This window comes from Macrobrachium nipponense, chromosome 7 (assembly GCF_015104395.2).
Source record: "Macrobrachium nipponense isolate FS-2020 chromosome 7, ASM1510439v2, whole genome shotgun sequence".
Lineage (NCBI taxonomy): Eukaryota > Metazoa > Arthropoda > Malacostraca > Decapoda > Palaemonidae > Macrobrachium > Macrobrachium nipponense.
Window position 1 is genome coordinate 20,951,816 of NC_061109.1, and position 19,110 is coordinate 20,970,925.

Genomic DNA, 19,110 nt, shown 5'->3' on the forward strand with positions numbered 1-19,110 from the left:
TCATTACATGGACGTATGTGGCAGGGTTACAAGCCACAATAACACTGATGAGTACGGAATAATTAACTGAACAATATTCTAAATTTTCATACAAATGGGAATTTCTGTGAAAAATTATTAAACATCCTACATCATGTTTACTATTGAATATGACTGCCTCGTTCACATTAACAAAGCATAGTGTACATGTATTTCATGAAGGTCTTGTCACCTGTATGCAGATAATATTATCATTATTATAATCAGGTTTGAACCAAACCATGGAGTCCAATTTCTAGAATAACAAAGTTTAAGAAAGGAAGTAGGCAGCCAAATGGGAAGACACTAATTGGATGGGACACAAAATTAAGAGCTGATGCAGGTGGAACCTGAAGGGCTTCAGCAAAGAACACGTACTGACTAAAGTGGGTCGCATAAGTAACATAGTAGGCTGTATCCCAACAGAAATATGTTGTCAAGGAATATATATCACTAACCATTTACTTATAGTCAGCTGTATCTACTATAAAAAAAACACATTTAAAAGTTATTCCCACCTTATCAATATCATTGCCTGAAAAGACCCAAATATTCTTCCGGTGACATATGTCAAGGTCTTTAGCAGAGCAATCAAGGCCCACAAAGACTGACATGCAACCAGGTCCAGAATCACATCTCTTAAACAAGGGCCACAGGTTTGATGATGATGCTACCTCCACAGGCAACAACTTCTTGAATGTGTTGTAAACACCTAGTGAAAATGAAAAAAAAAGTCAGATCTTTCAATTACACTGGTCACATAAATACAATTGGATAACGTAGAAGTTGTAGCTACCACAAGTGCTAAAATTTCATGGAACTGTACATTTTTAACTTGAAATAACATACTATATTTGGAGAGAAAGCCATTAGATCTAATTTTTGTAATTAAATCCTTAATTTTGTTTGAGTTCATAGACAAAGATAAAAAATAATTTAATACTACCTGCATCTGAAATGACCATAGGTGCATTGACATGCACAGATGAAGTTCCTTTTTTCACTTTTACTCCACACACTTTACTCTCAGAGTCCAATAAAATGTTCTCAACCTGAAATAAAAAATTGAATTAGGATAAAATTACAAAAGCAATGGTAGCCACACCATCTTCCAATAATCTCTAGAGATGTTGCAATTCTGTTTAAAGATTATTAAAACCCTAAGTGTAATAAACAGAAATATTTTCCTAAAAACCGAAATTTGATAATTATAGAAATATACGTACCTCAGCTCTGACTAAAACTTTGCCTCCAGATTCTTCAATAACTGGAATTATATGAAATGCAATCTCTGATGCTCCCCCAACTGGATAACTAGCACCTATGTTAAAGATAAAAAAAGGAGACATTCCTTAAGCATAAGACAAAAATAAAACCACCTTTGCAGAAATTAACATAACATTTTAAGACCTTAATGTCCACTTCGTCTACACAGTACATTGAGGCGGTCATTGAGAGTTTGGCGATGTCACTGTATTGGAAAGAATCCTTGTCTCAACTGCTAAATCCACACCCAAACTATTAAGCACTTAATACACTCAAATAGCAACATGGCATCTAAATTTATTCAAAACTTACTACTTTTATTTATGTACTGACCAGTTAAGATGAACAGGTAAAACTTACCTTCAGCAAAATGTGTATGAAGTAGTGTTTGCATAGGAAGACCAGCTTTGCTTGGGGGAGTACCAAAATCTCCAAAATTATAACACAAAATATCTCTCAGCTCCTGACTCTTTATTAAGTCCTGTTGTAAATACAAGAAAACATGAGTTACATAAATTCAGAACTATTTTTATCATTTATAAAATAAAAATTTTTTTGTAAAGAGTATAGGTATGTTTGTACCATATTAAATTTCTATCATCTCTCCTCTATTCTGATTTTCTATTACCTTTGCATATGGTTTAAAGTGCTGATTGATGTTACCTAAAAACACAATTAAATGCAATAAATTTATTTGTAGTTACTCATAAACAAGCCCCGTATACCTAACATCAATTTGCTTACAGCCTAGTACAAAACCAATTGCATATTTTGCTCATTCATTCTGGCGTAAACAAATGGACTTGCAGTGAAGATGCCTAAGATATTTTTACAATAATTTTTAATATGGGTAGATTCTTTCTAACATCTTCATAAGTACTGTACGGAACTTGATATACAAACAGCTTTGGGGGAGAAGGTGTACTAATGCATACATGATTAATTTGTAAGGTTACAGGCACAAACTATTACATTATAAATATATAATGTGCAACTATGGCAACTGCCATATCTACCATTTGAGAGCCTTATCATAATACAATTCAAATGTTCTTTTAACAGACTTCACTTAATTGCACCCTAGCTTAAACAGGTAAAAGAACAAGGTATCACTGTATGCTTATAACAATATAAACCTATGCAAAATCAAATGATGGTTACCAATTCCTGTTATACCATAGTTAAAACACATAGGCTATAATAACTAACGGGTTAGTGCTAAATATTTCCGACTATATGAAGGAAAGAGTGGCTGACTTTAACACATGTTCAAGTTCAGTCCAAAGATGTGTCATTACACCTGGAAAAAATTAAATGACACTAATTATTACGTTGACTTTGGAAAATTTATACTACAGAACATGATTTTTGCAATCTTGTTTTGATTATTAAAACTAACCTGGATATAGCAACAAAGGAAAAGGAAATGCCAGTTTTGTATTTACAGAGATAATTTACCTCACATGTATCACAAACAATTTACTTCCAACACTTTTAACATTTTCTCCCCTTCCTTTCAACATACACATTTCACCACCTCAAAGGAGAGTTGGTTCAATGATCGCCTAATACTACAAGGGTCACCAACCTTTGAAGCTAGAAGAGCCATTTATTCAGAGAATCATATAAATGTAATACGTACCGTCAGAGCTGCAATGACAAAAATGGCCTTAGAAACTATTTATATCTTATTAAAAACTCTGTAAAATTTATGCCTATAAATTTATATTTAAAATTGAATGAAATTTGATCAAATATCGGCTCAAGTGTTAAAAAATTTGTTTTAAATGGATACAAAGGTATTTGTTACTCAGTTCTTTCATCTACCCATCACCCTTGTGTTTATACTTCCTGATATAGTACCTATAAAAATGAATAACTTCAGTTCTTCCACCATCCAAACTCACATTCATTCTTCTATCTTCTTGGATTCAATTAGCATGGCAAATTTCTTAATCAATTTGCATTTTCATAGCTCACAAACCTGAGGTCTTAACAATGGGATAACCTTCTAGCACCAGCTGGAAACCAGTTAAAAACTAAAAGATTGTAAAGCAAGGAATCTGTGGCATCTGGCAACCCATACGTATACGAGGTGGAAGCTGGTTACCGACCAAGCTTGGGACCTCAATACACATTTTCTCCTTTTGCAAATAGTGTACAGTAATGTAGCTTCTCCTTGATATTGCCAACTAACATGTATCAATAGCAAACATCAGTTATTCCACATGCCATTCCTGATCACTTTTCTTGTCTATCATAACTGCACTTACATCTCCCTTTCCCTCACTCCTCTCTTTACTCAATCCATACAAACATGTACTTGTAGCTACAAGATATCCTTGCTTTAGACCTGGTTTATGCCAAACCAGTCCCTCTTATGTCTGTACAAGCTTTACTTTCACTATAAAAACTTTGAATTGCCCTAAATACTTTAACACTTCTGTCTTAAGCTCTCACTAGCAATGTTGCCACTTTTTCTTCACAAAAGTGGCCTTTAGCAGTTTTACCATAAGCAGTTCTGATTTTCAAAGAAATCGTAGTTGCAAGCAAACGTTCGTGAGCTTCAGTTACGCTCTTCATCTCAGCTCATGAGGGCACTTTTTAGGTGAGTGCTTCACAAACTTTCAACAAACGTTTTTTTCACATGCTTAGGACATCAATGATACTGTAACTCGATATGGTACAGTAAATTATATGTTTTCTCATTGATTTTAGACCTGTCACATGCTGAAATAAGCAGGATATGTTTTATAACTTTATTTTCATAATAAAACATAAAAAGGCAAAGTGAAGAATTGTATTCCTCAGTGCTGTGGCCTGTGGTCGGAAAAGCAGGGAGGGTTGCCAGATGTCACCAGAAAGCCACAGTAGTAGACGAAATTCCTCAAAATGGCAACCCTGCTCACAAGTTTCTTGTATGCAACATACAGCTTTATTCTTAGTCTCGAACAACAGACAACTGATTTACCTTTTCCATCCATATGTCTGCTTTCCTTGGAATGGGTGACTAATATGTTTCTCATTGTTTTCTGAAAGCCTTTGATATGATGTTGCTAAACAATGCCCATGAGTCCCTGGGGAAGGGTTAATTACTAAATATTAATATACTGTACTCAGTAACCAAAACAGACATACAGGACATCTTGATTTATTACAATACTACTTACTAACAACACATCTCTGACTGTCAATGAATTCCATTTGTAGAAATTTGTGAACAAGTTAATAAGTCCAGTTGTCTCTAAGATCTTCACACACCAAAGAGGAATGAATTTTACCCACATTGCAGTACGGTTGCTGCTTCGTACTTCATCCATTAAGTCGAAGAATCTTTGGGAGAAATTAACCTTAACAAGTAATTGGAAGCACATACAAAATGCAAGTAATCAAAAGGTGGTGGTCTAAAAGCCTCCATGATTAAAAATAAAATTGCATGCAATACAAAGGACAATTATGCATTCTAAATAACATATGCATTATATAACCTACAGTACCAATAAAATTTGCCCATTCTTAATAACAAATGAACCTGACATAATAATAGTATATCAGTGGGGAAGTGACTCAAAGACTGCAAGTTTATATTGTACATTTGAGAGAGATAAAACATGTAGGGCAGAAACATGTTTTTAAAACAAAAAATTCTAAAAGTTCACTTTTTTTATAAATTGTAAATATACATAACAAATAATAAGGCATAAGGCATACTTGTTAATGCCAGCTGCTTCATTTGGGAAATGCTTTTTGAGGCTTGTTGCCCAATTTCGTTTTCCTGAGTAGACGGGAAATCTACGAAATTCCTTATCCTTTTCAGCAAAAACTACTTCATCAAAATCATCCTCTGAAAAAAATAAATTTTCCTTGAGCAGTATTTATAAATACTTATTCTAACCTAGCACCTGATGTAGCAATTCACTAAAGATAATGTTTCACAAACAAATGAATCAATATAAAAATGCATTTTTTTTTGAGTCAATTTCTTTTTTCTAAATATACAACAAACATTTATGTAAAGGGAGATTCCTTCAAGCAAAAGCTGGTTCTGTCATTGAACTTCATAACGAGGTAATGCTTCTAAAATAGTGAGTGGGGCCTTTGACCTCAGTTCATAAATTACACTTTATCAAAGTCAAAATTAGAATCATCCTAACAAGCAAAAATAATAATGGTGACAATAATGACAAACTCTGTAACCTTGTATGTACATGGTTAAATACAGCCACTTCCCATGAATTTTTATCAGAAAATTTCATAGATGTTTGACAGGAGTAAAAGGCAATATAGTAAAACACATCCTTATTACGCAAGCAAAAAAGATAATGGAAACTGCATTGCCAGGCACAACCCAAACCCAATATAAAAATTAATGTACTTATGCCATTTCCTAATGACAAATCTCTCATGAAAGACAATGGTGCTTGATTATACTGCTCAATAATAATAGTCCTCACAGATAACAAGAAGCCACAGGACTAAGGAAATGAAAATTACTGGAGCTGCAGGCAAAAAAGAATGAAATCAATATCTGTTCACTTTTAAATACATAACTTGTACATTCAATGAAGTATTTGAAATGCCAATAATTCTAAGTCTCCCTCTTTCTTCAATTGTTATGGAACTTCAGCAGTTCTAGCAGTGTGCTGAAAAAAGTCTAATTTGATAAATTCATTGTTTTCCATACAATTGCTTTTATACATTTCTTTTTTCTGTACTAGGCTACTTCCGCTATTGGAGTTCTTAGGCTTGTGGTGCTTACTCTGCTTTTCTACCCAAAGTTGCATAATAACAACAATAACAGGAGTAGTAATGTCCAAGGCAACCCTAACAAAGATGGCACTGATGAACTTGTTCCCTTACAGAGCAATACACGTATTTTCTAACCAAGGAAGGTCATGAAACTAAGTACATGAGCAAATGCAAGAACGTGCAAGTAAAATGGAAGAAAGCAACTACGTATTCAAATCTTTAAAACCTTACCTAGACGTGCCCACTCTAGCTGTCTATTAGTAATGTGATCCAAATATGTTTTAGACTCGGTTTGGTAATGCATTTCACCAATATAATGAATTCCAACATCAAACTCATACCCTTTATCAATAAAAGTATGACAGCAACCTCCAGCCTGCAAAGAAATAAAAGTCTAGGAATTTTTTCTTAATACATACATTATCTTTACAAATACGTATACTATATCATGAATAATTTCCATTTTCATTTAAATACTTGTACACAAATGAAGCACATTCCATTATGTACAACAAAGTAATATTTGCCAGTAGTAAATGCATTCCAACCACGTAGCAATTTCCACAATAATCCTTTATGGATTCAATTCCTCCTGGTCATTCTACTTCTTAGGAAGAAAGTATTTAAGATCACTCATGCATGCACATAATTCTCACCTGATCATGCTGTTCCAATACCAGCACTTTCTTTCCAGCTTTTGATAATAAAGCAGCCGTTGAGAGACCTCCAATCCCACTGCCTATTACTATTGCGTCTAATCCCTTTGGCACCTTATCTTTGCTAAACCCTAGAATATTTAAAAAGAAACCAATAATATTACAAGTTAAATATTTGTTGATGGTAATTTTCTAAATAGAATATTAATTCAAAAGTCTACAGGAAAGAACTGCCACTGGACAATGCCATGATGACCTGGGATCATCAAGAGACCTGGAATCATTAAGATACATGGATTTAAGAGATTAAATGAATAAAATAATTGTCAACCATAAAACTTACAAAATAACAGAGGTCTTTTACACAAATTTCAACAATGAATATAACATAAAAACAGTTATCCACTATGATTAGCAAAGTAAGTTTATGATAGCACATCCAAATGTACAAATTATCATTTTGATTTTCAAGATACTGTCTTTCCCAAGAGAATTGCTTAATAAATTACAATAAAACAAATTATGTATGAAATAATGAGACCACTACTAAAAAAATTTAACAAACACAGTAAAGGTCTGAAAACAATTTCTGGGACATAGAATTCTGTCCTGTATACATATTCAAATATTGCTTAGCCTATTCTCACTGTGCCTCCTGCATTTAAAAAGGATAAAGAAAAGCTTTCCCTTTGGTATTTAGTGTCTATATTCTCTATTTTATGCTCTCATCTTTTCACATTCATCATTTCTTCAGTTCACCTAGTCATGAAATCCTTTCGCTGTGTTGGTGAATCCATAAAGAATACAGTATGTAAGTACGTATTCTACTTTATAAAATAACCTGCCACTTTTCAATCATCCAAGCTGACTTACTAAACAATCTTAGCATACTAATGAAACAGCATTTCATTTAAGTCATTAGTTTCCAGATGGTGGACTAACCCATTGGAAAACAAATTTTCAACTCACTGCTTCTTCACAAGATATTAAATGTATCATGGTATCATATCTCACTTGTTTAAAAAATATAAATAATCAGATGTTACACACAAGAAACAAACTACTGTTTTACAAAATATGTACAGCAATTGGAAAATATTAAGTGTTGCTGATATTGCAGTACGTATGTCATTTTATTACATTGGTGATGCCATCTCTAATATTGAGAAATCTATACTTCCTGCAATAATTAGTCTAGCAAAGTCAAGTACGTAAGTTGATGTCCTTAGTATTTCCAAAGTACTAAAGGATTTATTTTCCAGATATTTTACTATCTTCTTGTGAAATTAAAATGACTATCTTGCTACCGTGTAGATTCCCAGCCAGTCATCTATGCACTTCAATGATATAGCAACAGTTTCAATAACCCTCAAATCAACTTGTATAATATACAAAATAAATCTAATCAACCCACCTTGCTTAAGAACTTGATCTCTCTGTTTCTGATCAATGACTTTAGGCCTTATTTCTGCAGTGCATCGTTTTTCAAATGGGTTGGTTGAAGATGGTTTAGAGAAAACAAACATAAAAAATCGAACAAGCATAAAAGCTGCAGCCGCAGCTATCAGCAGTGGTAGCACTCCGAGGGCCATTTTTCAGTCTCTGAAAAAGTAGACGAATACTAGTAGATAATAAAAAGGTTTTCAGTGCATTATAATTTGAAAGTTAGAACTGTGACCATTATTCATCTCTGTATGTCAAAATATATATGTATTCTTTACAATGAAGTTTATTCATTAAATCTGTGTACAAAAGGAGGACATCCTTGTCACCTTGACACTAAACACAAGCACCATAAAAAAAATTTCATTACAATACAACTTGAGGAATAGGAAAGGGATACAAATTTGGTGACATTCTGCTGCATATTAAGAAGACCAAAATAAAAGGCAGGTAACACATTAACAAGAAAATCAAATTAAGAAAGTTAATGGAGAAATACCTAACTGTCCCAGGGACCCTAGAATTGTTACAGCATGGCTAGTGTCCACAAGTCTTGAAGAGTTTGTGTGCTAACATTACACACAACATGGAGTTAGTAGAGAACACTCTCACACTTTCAAGGCATGTTTTCATTCTTCTAAGGAATTACCAAACACGTAAAATCCTCCATCTTACTTTGATCTAAAGAACTGCCTAACAGTAATCTCCTTTTATTCAATCTAAAGGACTCCAATCTTATTGCTAAAATTTCACAGAGAAACACCTGCATGAATTGGTACACACAAAAACTGTCTCTCTGCCTCTGTGTCTGATATGAAACCACTCTAAAAAGTTTAAACCAACAGATTTGGTGAATTATGAGATTTGAAAGCCTGTAAAGTACTCTTTACGACACTAATATGGTAAAATTACCTATTGTCGCTAATGATATACTTTTGCCATACAGCTCAGCTGTTCAGATATGAAAGAGTTGAATAAAGCCAAGAACTGGGAGCTATGAGGTCATTTCAGCACTAAAATGGAAATTGACAGTAAAAGGTTTGAAAGGTGTAACAGGAGTTGCACTATGAATCAAGTGTTAGGAGAGGGTGGAAAGTAAGATGAAGAAAGAGAATATAAAAGGAGGTACAGTAAAAGGAACGAAAATGATTGCAGCTAGGGGCCGAAGGCAAGCTGCAAAGAACCTTAAGTAATGCCTACAGTGCATCGCATGAGGTCCACTGGCGACAGTACCCCCCTACAGAGCAAATATGAAAGAAGTAACAAGTAAAGAAAGTGACTGTACATGATACAGCCCATAAGGATCTTGAGAAGGCATCTGACAGGGTAAATGAGATACGTGATTAGATGGGCATTGCAGAAGCAGGGTGTATTAGGCTCGTAAGATCAACTGAGCCGATGATGTTACTAAAATATAATACATGACTTACCCATGGGAAAAACAGTGGCAGGAATTGCCAAAGAATCTGTGATAAATGTTGTTATCCAAGAAGGAGCAACACAATCTTACAGCTTATTAAAGAAATTGAAAATTCTAAGGAAGAACTCTGCACAGAGACATTGTTTATGAATGGAAATTTTAACTGAACAATATAGAAAAGGGTGTATGCAATGAAGTACTGGCCAGATAAATTATCAAATTTACCAATATATGTGAGAAATATATTGTCTTTTGCTCATGTTTTTACACAAAAAAGCTCAGTATAGTGTCATGTGGATTAACAAACTGCATCGTGTACATCCATTCTGAATTGTTCAGTCAAAATACTTCATTAACAACAATATCTCTATGCAGAGCTCTTCCTCATAATTACACAGAAATGAAACAGGTGACAAAGGCACAATGGATGTAAGCACCCTGGAAGACAAGCTACTAGCTAGGCCTAGTTGTTTGCAAATAACCTGAAGTGGTTAACGGTGGAATCAGAGGAACAGGTCTTAAAAATGTTAAAATGACATTTTCATGATAAAATAAATTTTTAATTATACTTAACCAGTAGTAATAGAGCTAAAGGTTTCACTCGCCCGTAGTTAGAATCCCGAAATTCTGGGGTCCTGCTAATTTTCTATTTGTTTTGGTTACGTTACAATACCCGACCCACTTTCAGGGTAAGAGAGAGGAACAACATGGCAAAGAACTCAGTTTGTTTATGCTCAACAACATAAATCCTGCTATGGGACAGAGGGTGGGCTCCGATTGTATAATTACTCGGCAAGTATAATTAAAACTTTATTTTAACATGAAAATGTCATTTTTAATTATACAACTTCCCCAGTAATTATATAGCTGATTCCCACATTGTGGGAAGGTGGGAAGCACGGATAATTCTACCTTGGATTCATAAAAATACATAGACCGAGAACAGAAAAAAATTTGCCAACATTAATGTTGTGTGATTAATGTAATTTAGGATTTTTTGAAAACACTCGTGGTTACGCGTGAGTGGGATTGTCTACACCTGGGAAGTAGTCAGTCAGTTGTTGAGGAGGTAGGGTGTTGTTATGGAGGAGTAATGATGTTAGTTCGTATTTGACAACGTTTCTGAGGGTTGAGAGAGAGAGAGAGAGAGAGATTGGTGGAAGAATAAATGGGAGTGGTTGAATGGCGGTCGTAAGCATGTGTCTGTTGTGGCGCTCTGTTGTGTATATCAGTGGCAGGAGTGTGTTACAGGAGTCATAAGAAGTTAGGCCGCCAAGGCGTTCATTGAAGTCGTAAAGTTGGTTTGGGCAGCAATTACCCGTTGGTGGTCAGTTGATGTTGTGTTATTTGATTGATTTTGGTGTTGTAAAGTTGTTGTGCGTTTGTCTGTCTGGTTGTGGTGAAGTTGAAGAGATTGGTAGTGCATTTCAGTATCTGTGAGTGGTGGTTGTGGCAGTGTTGGTAGGTTGTTGTGCTGGGGTAAGTCGTGTGGTTGTTGTGTTATTTCGAGCTGTTGGTGTTCGTCTACTCAATGATTTGTCGGGTTGTTAAGTTGTTGTGGGGTTGTGGTTCTTGGTTGGTTGGTTGGTTTGTGTTGTAATTGTCGGCGGTGGTTGTGTCTCGGCTAGCCTATACCCAGCAGACAGCACAGCCTAGCCCTGAGTATCTGGAGCGTGAGGTGAGTACGTGTTGTGTTTTGTGTCCGGTATGTCGTTAAACCAATTGTCCTGCAGGTAAAAAGTAATGTAAAGGGGAAAGTAAGGGAAAGTGTGGCTGTGGGAAATTTTGTCAGCTTGTACAATTAACGTAACTGTGGGGAGTAGCACAGCCTAGCCCTGAGTATCTGGAGCGTGAGCTGAGTACGTGTTGTGTTTTGTGTCCGGTATGTTGTTAAACCAATTGTCCTGCAGGTAAAAAGTAATGTAAAGGGGAAAGTAAGGGAAAATGTGGCTGTGGGAAATTCTGTCAGCTTGTACAATTAACGTAACTGTGGGGAGTTTGCTTGCTTTTTTCACTTAGCTTTGATTCCGCCACAGAAATTTTTGGTGCCTGAACAGGGACTGCTGGTGTGGCAGCTGTAGGACGATTGGTCTAGGCTAGTGTGTATGAGTGGTGAGAAAATTTGGGATGGAAGGATTGAGTGAGGAAGCGAGGTTGAAGGAGGAGTTGAGGTTGGAGAGAGAAGTGAGAGGACAATTGGAAGTGGAAAATGAGAGGTTGAGGGTACAGTGTGAGGAGCTGAAGAGCGACTTAGAGGAAATGAGAGGAATGCTAAGGAGTGCGAAAGTGGAAATGAAAGAAGAAGTGAAAGGAGCAGAAGAGAGAATGGGTGAGAAAATGGACAAAAAATTCGGAGTAATGATGATTGCAGTACAGGAGATGATGAAGGGATTCATGGGAGAGGGAGCCGTAGGAGGTAGGCCTACTGGGGTAAAGAAAGTGGAAGTGAGTGCCGTTGGTTGCAAAAGAGAGTATAAAAGTGCCGCTAGAAGTCGGAGAAGTTGTTAGTGTGAAAGTTGCATGGCCGGATAGTCTTGGGATTGTCAAAGGTGACAAGTGTGCATATGTGGTTGAGGGAGTGGATGCGAACAAGTTGGTAAGAGCGAGCGTGCATTGTACAACAGGAGTTTAGATATGGAGAATCCTCAGGTTTTTGTAGCCTCATTGCCGCGTGTTAGGAAAAAGCAAGTGCGGGGTATACATGAAGGTGATTGAGTGGGGTTGTTATATACGTTGGTGAATGTGGATGACGAAAGATATGTTAAGGTGCGGCGGGTGATGACAGGTAGCATGAAAGAAAGCGATGAGTGGAAGTATGATGAGTTGAGAGAAAGAATTGAGGTAGATGAAAATGTTAGTGATGACGAGAGGGAGCGGTTGATGCAGATATGGGTGCATTGAGTCGTGGTGACGAGGATTTTAGGGGATCTAAGCTTCTGGAGTTCAAGATAGTTTTGAAAGATGACACCCCATAAATCAGCGTCCCCGACACTTTTCTGTGCCTATTACCTGAGAGATTGAGGAACAGTGTGAGGAACTTGAGAGAGTGGGAGTGATTGAGAGGAGCGAGAGTGCTTGGAATAGTCCCAAAGTCCCAGTACGTAAGACAGATGGGAGTTTGAGGATGTGTGTTGATTACAGTAAGGTGAATAAAGTAACTGTGAAGGAGCGATTCCTGATGAATGTGGTGTCTGATTGTGTGTATAAGATACATGGGATGAGTGTTCATGAAATTAGATTTGGTAAGGGGTTATTTCCAGATGCCTCTTGAGGAAGGGAGCAGGCATGTTACGGCTTTTTCGAGTGGTAGCTGCCACTATCAATTCAAGAGGTTAATTTTTGGATTGGCTAATGCGCCTGCTGCCTTCCAGAGGGCTGAATGTAGTTTTGGCTGGTTTTAATGGAAGGAAGGTGACTGTGTTTATAGATGAGATGACATTTTGATTGCAAGTGAGACTGTTGAGGAGAATATGGAACTGCTTGAGGTGTTAGAACGGTTGGAAGAGGGTGGAGTGAAAGTGAAGCTGGAGAATTGTAAGTGGTTGGCTAGGGAAGTGGAATTTCTTGGTCATAAGGTGAGTGCGAGTGGCGTAAGGAAGAGTGAAAAGTTTGTGGAAAAAGTAAAGGAGTTTCCACTTCCCCAGACTGTGAGGGAGTTAAAGGTTTTTTTGGGGTTGATTGAGTTCGGGAGGAAGTTTGTTAGGGATTGTTTGGGTATTGGGAAGCTGTTGACTGAATGGACCGGGAAGAAAAATTGTACTAAGCTAAGGTGGGATGAGTGAATGGTGGGAGCATTTGAGAGATTGAAAGAGGAGGCTGCTAAAGATGTCACCTTGGGTTTTCCAGACTAAAGTGAGGATGTGAGTAAGCTTGAGTTGTATGCTGATGCAAGTAAGTTTAGTATGGGAGGATGCTTGGTGCAGATGCAAGAGGTGAATGGGGAGGGACAATTGAGAGTGATGGCATATGTGACTAAAGCTTTTAATAAAGCAGAGCTGAGGTATTCGGTGGTTGAGAAGGAGCTTCCGGGCAATAAGGTTTTGTGTGAAAGTGTTGAAAGTCTTTTTGTACAGGGTAAAATTTGTCATAAGGACAGACCTTCAGCCGTTAGTGTATATGATCAAGAAGGAGAGTGTGAATGCTAGGATCGCGAGGATGATTGAGGATTTGAGTGAGTTTGATTTTAGCTTAGAATATGTACCAGGGAGTAAAAATGTGATTGCTGATATGATGTCTAGGATGCATGGTAAGGGTAGTGGTGTTGTGAAAAGTGACTGGGATCCAAATATGGTACCTGAGGGGTTAGTTGTAGAAGAGACTTGGAAGGTAAGGGTCTGGTCGAACAGGTACCCGGTAGTGCGAATGATTTGCGAGTGAAGTTGATGAGTGATGTGCAGAAGGAAGTGGCATATGCAGAGGAACAAGGTGGGGAAGGAGAAATATTGCATGAATTGTTGTTAGCAGTAGCTGAGTTGTTTTGAATAAAAGTGTTTTTGTATTTTGGATGGGACAGACCGGTTGAGTATCGAGGAAGGGTGAGTACAGCTAATGAACAAAGGGTTTTGATGATTCAGAGGGGGGAACGTGGTTGTAATTGGTTGGTTACAAAAAGGGACTGTGAAGGGGATTTGAGTCAGAATTGTGGAAATGGGGAGTTAACTGAGGATGAATGTGGTGAAGAGGATTGTGATGTGGATAACCAGGTGGATGTGGCAGTGAATGTGTGATGCATGAGACTCAAGGGAAAATGGTGACGTTTGTCAGAATAAATGACAGTGAGTACTGTGGTTTGGTTGACACAGTGGCACAAGTTTCCTTGGTGAGTGGGTCAGTGGTGAGTGAACTTGAGAGATGCGATTGGGAATAAATGACAGTGAGTACTGTGGTTTGGTTGACACAGTGGCACAAGTTTCCTTGGTGAGTGGGTCAGTGGTGAGTGAACTTGAGAGATGCGAAAAGTCAGTATTCAAGTGTGAGAATACGGGGTTAGGACAAGGAAGTGTTTTAGTATGGGAAGAGGTACGGTTAAAGGCTAGGTTAGGAGATCTTGAAGTAATACATAACTTTATAGTTATAGAAGAAAATTATATGCCATCTTCTTTTTTGATAGGGATAGATTGTTTGAGGATCCACAATATAGACGTAGATATAGGAAATGGAATTTTTAGAAAGGGGGGCAGACAAGTAGCTAGGATTCAAGATAGTAATGTATTTGTAGCAAACTTTGTGGGTATGAATGATATTGCTAGGAGTGAGAATATGTTGAGTGAGGAAGAGATTGAGGAAATGCAAGATAAGGGCCTGGAGATAAGTATGTTGCGACAATGTGATTTGGGAGGAGTGCAGTCCGTGTGGAAGATTGGCCATGTGAGTTGGATGTATATAAGAGGGTTGCTAAATGGTTTGTGGTGTGTAAAAACATAGTGTACTTTTTACACCAGGAAGAGGTGTATGACAGGGAAATGTATGTTCCGGTGTTTTCTGTTGAGTCAGCTGTGAGTATGTTTGTTGGTGCATGATTGGTTTGGGCATATGGGGAAAAATAAGTTGTGGGAATGTACAAGAGAGAGATTGTATGCCCCTGGGTTGAATAAGATTTGTATGGATGTGGCTGTCACATGTGAAGACTGTCAGAGGGGAAAGTATCAGTGTGCATGCAAGTCCACCTGTTGCGATTGCAGATGAAAGAGCTGTTTGAAATGCTTGTGATTGATTGTGTTTCTTTGCTTAGGACTGTGAGAGAACAGTTGGGATGATTGTGATGGTGGATCACATGAGTAAATTTGCTTGTGTGGTTCCCATCAAAGATAAGGAGTGAAACTGTTGCATGAATGGTGGGTCAAGTGATGTTGCCCATATGTGTGTGTAAGCCGGCAAAAATGTTGAGTGATAATGGACCTGAGTTTGTGGGATGGGAATTTGAAGAAATGTTGAAGGAATAGGGTATTGTGCATGTGTATTCTACTCTGTATATGCCTAGTGCGAATGGTTTGCCCTAAAGAACTGTTAGGACGATGACTGAGATTTTGTGAATGATGAGTAAGGGCAACAAGGATTGGGATATGTACGTAGGATGTGCAGTGTGGGTATATAACACCAGACTGCAGAAAAGTATAGATATGTCTCCTTGTAAATATGTATTGAATTTTGAAAGGGTTGTCAGGCTGCGGTTGGGTCTGTCAAAAGGTGATCGGGATTTGTGGAAGAAAGCAAGTGAAAGGATTGAGACTAAAGATTGGGGATAAGGTGTTGAAAGAGATGGTTGAGATGAGAAGAATGAATGTGAATAAAGTAAGGGAGAAATTTGAAGGGCCTTTTGAGATTTTGGAAGTGGGACTGAGTGGATTGAGTTATGTTTTGGGGAAATTGCGATTAGGTGGGGGAATGGATGAGGTTAGGGCACACCATAACCAACTCTGTAAGTGGAGGGAGGTACCACAATATGTTTGGGAGAATGCAATGAGTGAATGGTTGAGGGTGAATAAGTATGAGCCGAGTGTCAGTGAAATGGGTCTGGGAGATCGGCAGTTGGTGTTGGTTGAGTTTGGAAGAAAACAGAAGAGTGTGGAGAGAGGAAGTGGAAGGGAAAACATGAGACTTCGGTTGGAAGGAAGCTGGGTAGTGAGGAGGTAGTTGATAGGATGGATAGGTCTTTGCAAGAGTTTGACAGAAGTATGGATGAACTGAGTGGTTTGGTAGTAGAAATAGGGGAGATGTTGGAACCAGAGCTGGAAGATGTCGATGAAGCAGTGAATGGGATTTGGGAGGATGGTAGTGAGGGAGATAATGGGAGTTTGAATGAAAGTGGTTTGGAAGGAGTGAATGGCGATGTAACTGAAAGAATGTATGAGGATCCTCAAACAAGATCCAGGGGGCCTGCATCTGAGCATCCTTGGGTGTTGCGAAAGGCGATTTAGTGTGGATGTTGCGAGTGTAAGGAGACATTGTCAAATGTAATAGGGGAGGTAATATGGAGGAGTAATGATGGTAGTTCATATTTGACAACGTCTCCAAGGTTTGCATGAGACAGAGAGAGATTGGTAGAAGAATAAATGGGAGTGGTTGAATGGCTATCGTCAGCGTGTGTCTGTTGTGGCTCTCTGTTGTGTATATTAGTGGCAGGAGTGTGTTACGGCAGTTGTAAGAAGTAAGGCGTTCGTTGAAGTCACAGAGTTGGTTTGGGCAGCAGTTATCCGTTGGTAGTCAGTTGATGTTGTGTTATTTGATTGAGTTTGGTGTTGTAAAGTTGTTGTGTGTGTGTCTGTCTGGTTGTGGTGAAGTTGAAGAGGTTGGTAGTGCATTTCGGTATCTATGAGTGGTGGTTGGGGCAGTGTTGGTGGGTTGTTGTGCTGGGGTAAGTCGTGTGGTTGTTGTGTTATTTCAAGCTGTTGGTGTTCGTCTGCTCAGTGATTTGTCGGGTTGTTAAGTTGTTGTGGGGTTGTGGTTCTCGGTTGGTTGGTTTGTGTTGTGATTGTCAGCGGTGGTTGTGTTTCGGCTAGCCTATATCCAGCGGACAGCACAGCCTAGCCCTGGAGCCTGAGGTGAGTACATGTTTTGTGTCCGGTATGTCTTTAAACCAATCGTCCTGCAGGTAAAAAGTAAAGTAAAGTGGAAAGTGTGGCTGTGGGAAATTTTGTCAGCTTGTATGATTAACGTAACTGTGGCGGGTTTGCTTGCTTTCTTCACTTAGCTTTGATTCTGCCACATTGTGGCCCAGGGCTCCATGGTTGAGAGTTTATGGTGAGGGACCTTTCCCTTTATTTTTCTCTTTGGTTGGTGAGTTGGATCTTCAAGGTCATCCATTATGCAGTCTGAGGGAGCTTGCAAGGGGAGTTTAACTACAAGCTATCTAGGCCTATTGCAAGAAAGTATGGCGTCTAAAATTACAATGGACATGATTAAGCCGTTCACTGGCGAAGGAGACGTTGTATCATGGTTGAAGAAGGTAGCCTTAGTGGCTAAGCTACAGAATATATCAGACTTAGCCAGTTTTATTCCATTGTATCTGGAGGGTGATGCTCTAGCACTTTATTTGGAGAAAATGCAGTGAAAATTCAGGAAAAACTGAAAGTAGCATATATTGATGATGCATTCTCTGCTTTTGGAAAACTGGTTCAGATGAAGTGGACAGGAGACCCAGTTGATGTGTATGCCAATGAGATTATGAGGCTGGCCAGTTTAGCTAAGTTTGAAAAGGTTGGTTTAGAAAATGTGGTGAAACTAACTTTTGTCAGTGGTTTCCCGGATAATATTAGTGTTGCTTTACAACAAGTGCCAAATGTGATGATGATGGCAATGAGTAAATTGTTCAATCATGCTAGGATTTTGTCATCTAAACGGCAAGGTGGTGTGGTAGCCGTCACTATTAAGAAGAGTGGCGAAGGAGAAGATGGTGGGAAATCAGAGAATAGGGCTAGGCCTATCCAGTTTAAGGGTCATTGTTTCTGATGTGGTGGCCCTCATATGTTAAAAGACTGTAAAGAGACAGGTGAGATGTTTTAGGTGTAATAAAACTGGTTATATTGCAAGTCGTTGTCAAGAACAAGTTGCGGAAAACGAGTTGCGGAAAACAAGTAAGGGGTGACTGCTGCGCCTGTAGCCGCCCTTGTGAAGATAAAAAGGCGCACCTTGATACATTTCCTATAATTGATGTTTGAATTGGCAATGAGCCTGCAAAAGGACTTGTGGATACAGGCTGCTCTACATCAGTGGTACATTCCAGATATATGCCCCAAATTGTGGAGTGTATATCAGTGCTTTTGATGGGAGTCATATTAAGTGTAAAGTTGCAGATTGGGTGAAGATAGGTGTGAATGTGTAACCATGAGGGCTGTAATGTCAGATCAACTGGTTAATGGTGTTGATGTGGTGTTAGGAGTTGATGTTATTGACCACTTGGGAGGTGTCACACCTTTGGTGTTGCTTCAGTTAGTCAAGTAATTAAGCATAGACTTAGTGGTGAGAGTGATGACGGTTGTCCAACAGTTTTTTTTGAAGACCCAGACTTTCATGCAGTATTTGATTGACAGAAGTGGAGTCAGGTGGTTTTGGAAAAACAATGAACCTGTGACACTGACAAACAAAATGAGTTGTTATGATAAAAAACTTGAGGGTTGGAAGAAGAAAGAATTTGAGAAGGAAGTGGACAGGTGGATTACCGAAGGGATTTTAGTTCCGTAGAAAGAAGTTAAAGAAGGTATCAGTCCTCTAATGGCAGTGGAACAGCCAACAAAGAATAAGGTGAGACCAGTGCTTGATTTTCGTGAATTTAATGTGAATGTCAAGTGTTACACTGGTGATGATGTGACTGACGTATGCAGTGGGACACTAAGTGAATGGCGATTGACAGATGAGAATGTGTCTGTTGTGGATTTGAAGCCTACCACAGTTGAGTGCTGATGAAAAATTGTGGCCATATCAACTAGTAAACTATAAGGGCCAGACGTTTTTTAGTTTTCCCTTACAAGATTAGATTTGGGTTGAACTCGACACCACAAATTATGTCTAAGATACTGAAAACTGTATTGTAAGAATGGAAATTGTTTTTAGTTTATGGTA

The 19,110-nt window shown here is 38.2% G+C and overlaps 1 protein-coding gene across 1 annotated transcript in view; it reads right to left on the reverse strand.

Annotated features, from left to right (window-relative positions):
• LOC135217120 (all-trans-retinol 13,14-reductase-like) overlaps positions 1–19,110 on the reverse strand; it is an 83,293-nt gene that overhangs the window by 47,498 nt on the left and 16,685 nt on the right. The window contains exons 2-10 of the mRNA XM_064252827.1: positions 8,104–8,291; positions 6,690–6,820; positions 6,265–6,409; positions 4,996–5,128; positions 4,455–4,617; positions 1,645–1,765; positions 1,245–1,339; positions 965–1,070; positions 537–730 (exon numbers count right to left, since the gene is read on the reverse strand). Of these exons, the coding sequence (XP_064108897.1) occupies positions 537–730; positions 965–1,070; positions 1,245–1,339; positions 1,645–1,765; positions 4,455–4,617; positions 4,996–5,128; positions 6,265–6,409; positions 6,690–6,820; positions 8,104–8,281 (1,266 nt within the window). The 5' untranslated portion in view covers positions 8,282–8,291. The remainder of the gene's footprint in view (positions 1–536; positions 731–964; positions 1,071–1,244; positions 1,340–1,644; positions 1,766–4,454; positions 4,618–4,995; positions 5,129–6,264; positions 6,410–6,689; positions 6,821–8,103; positions 8,292–19,110) is intronic.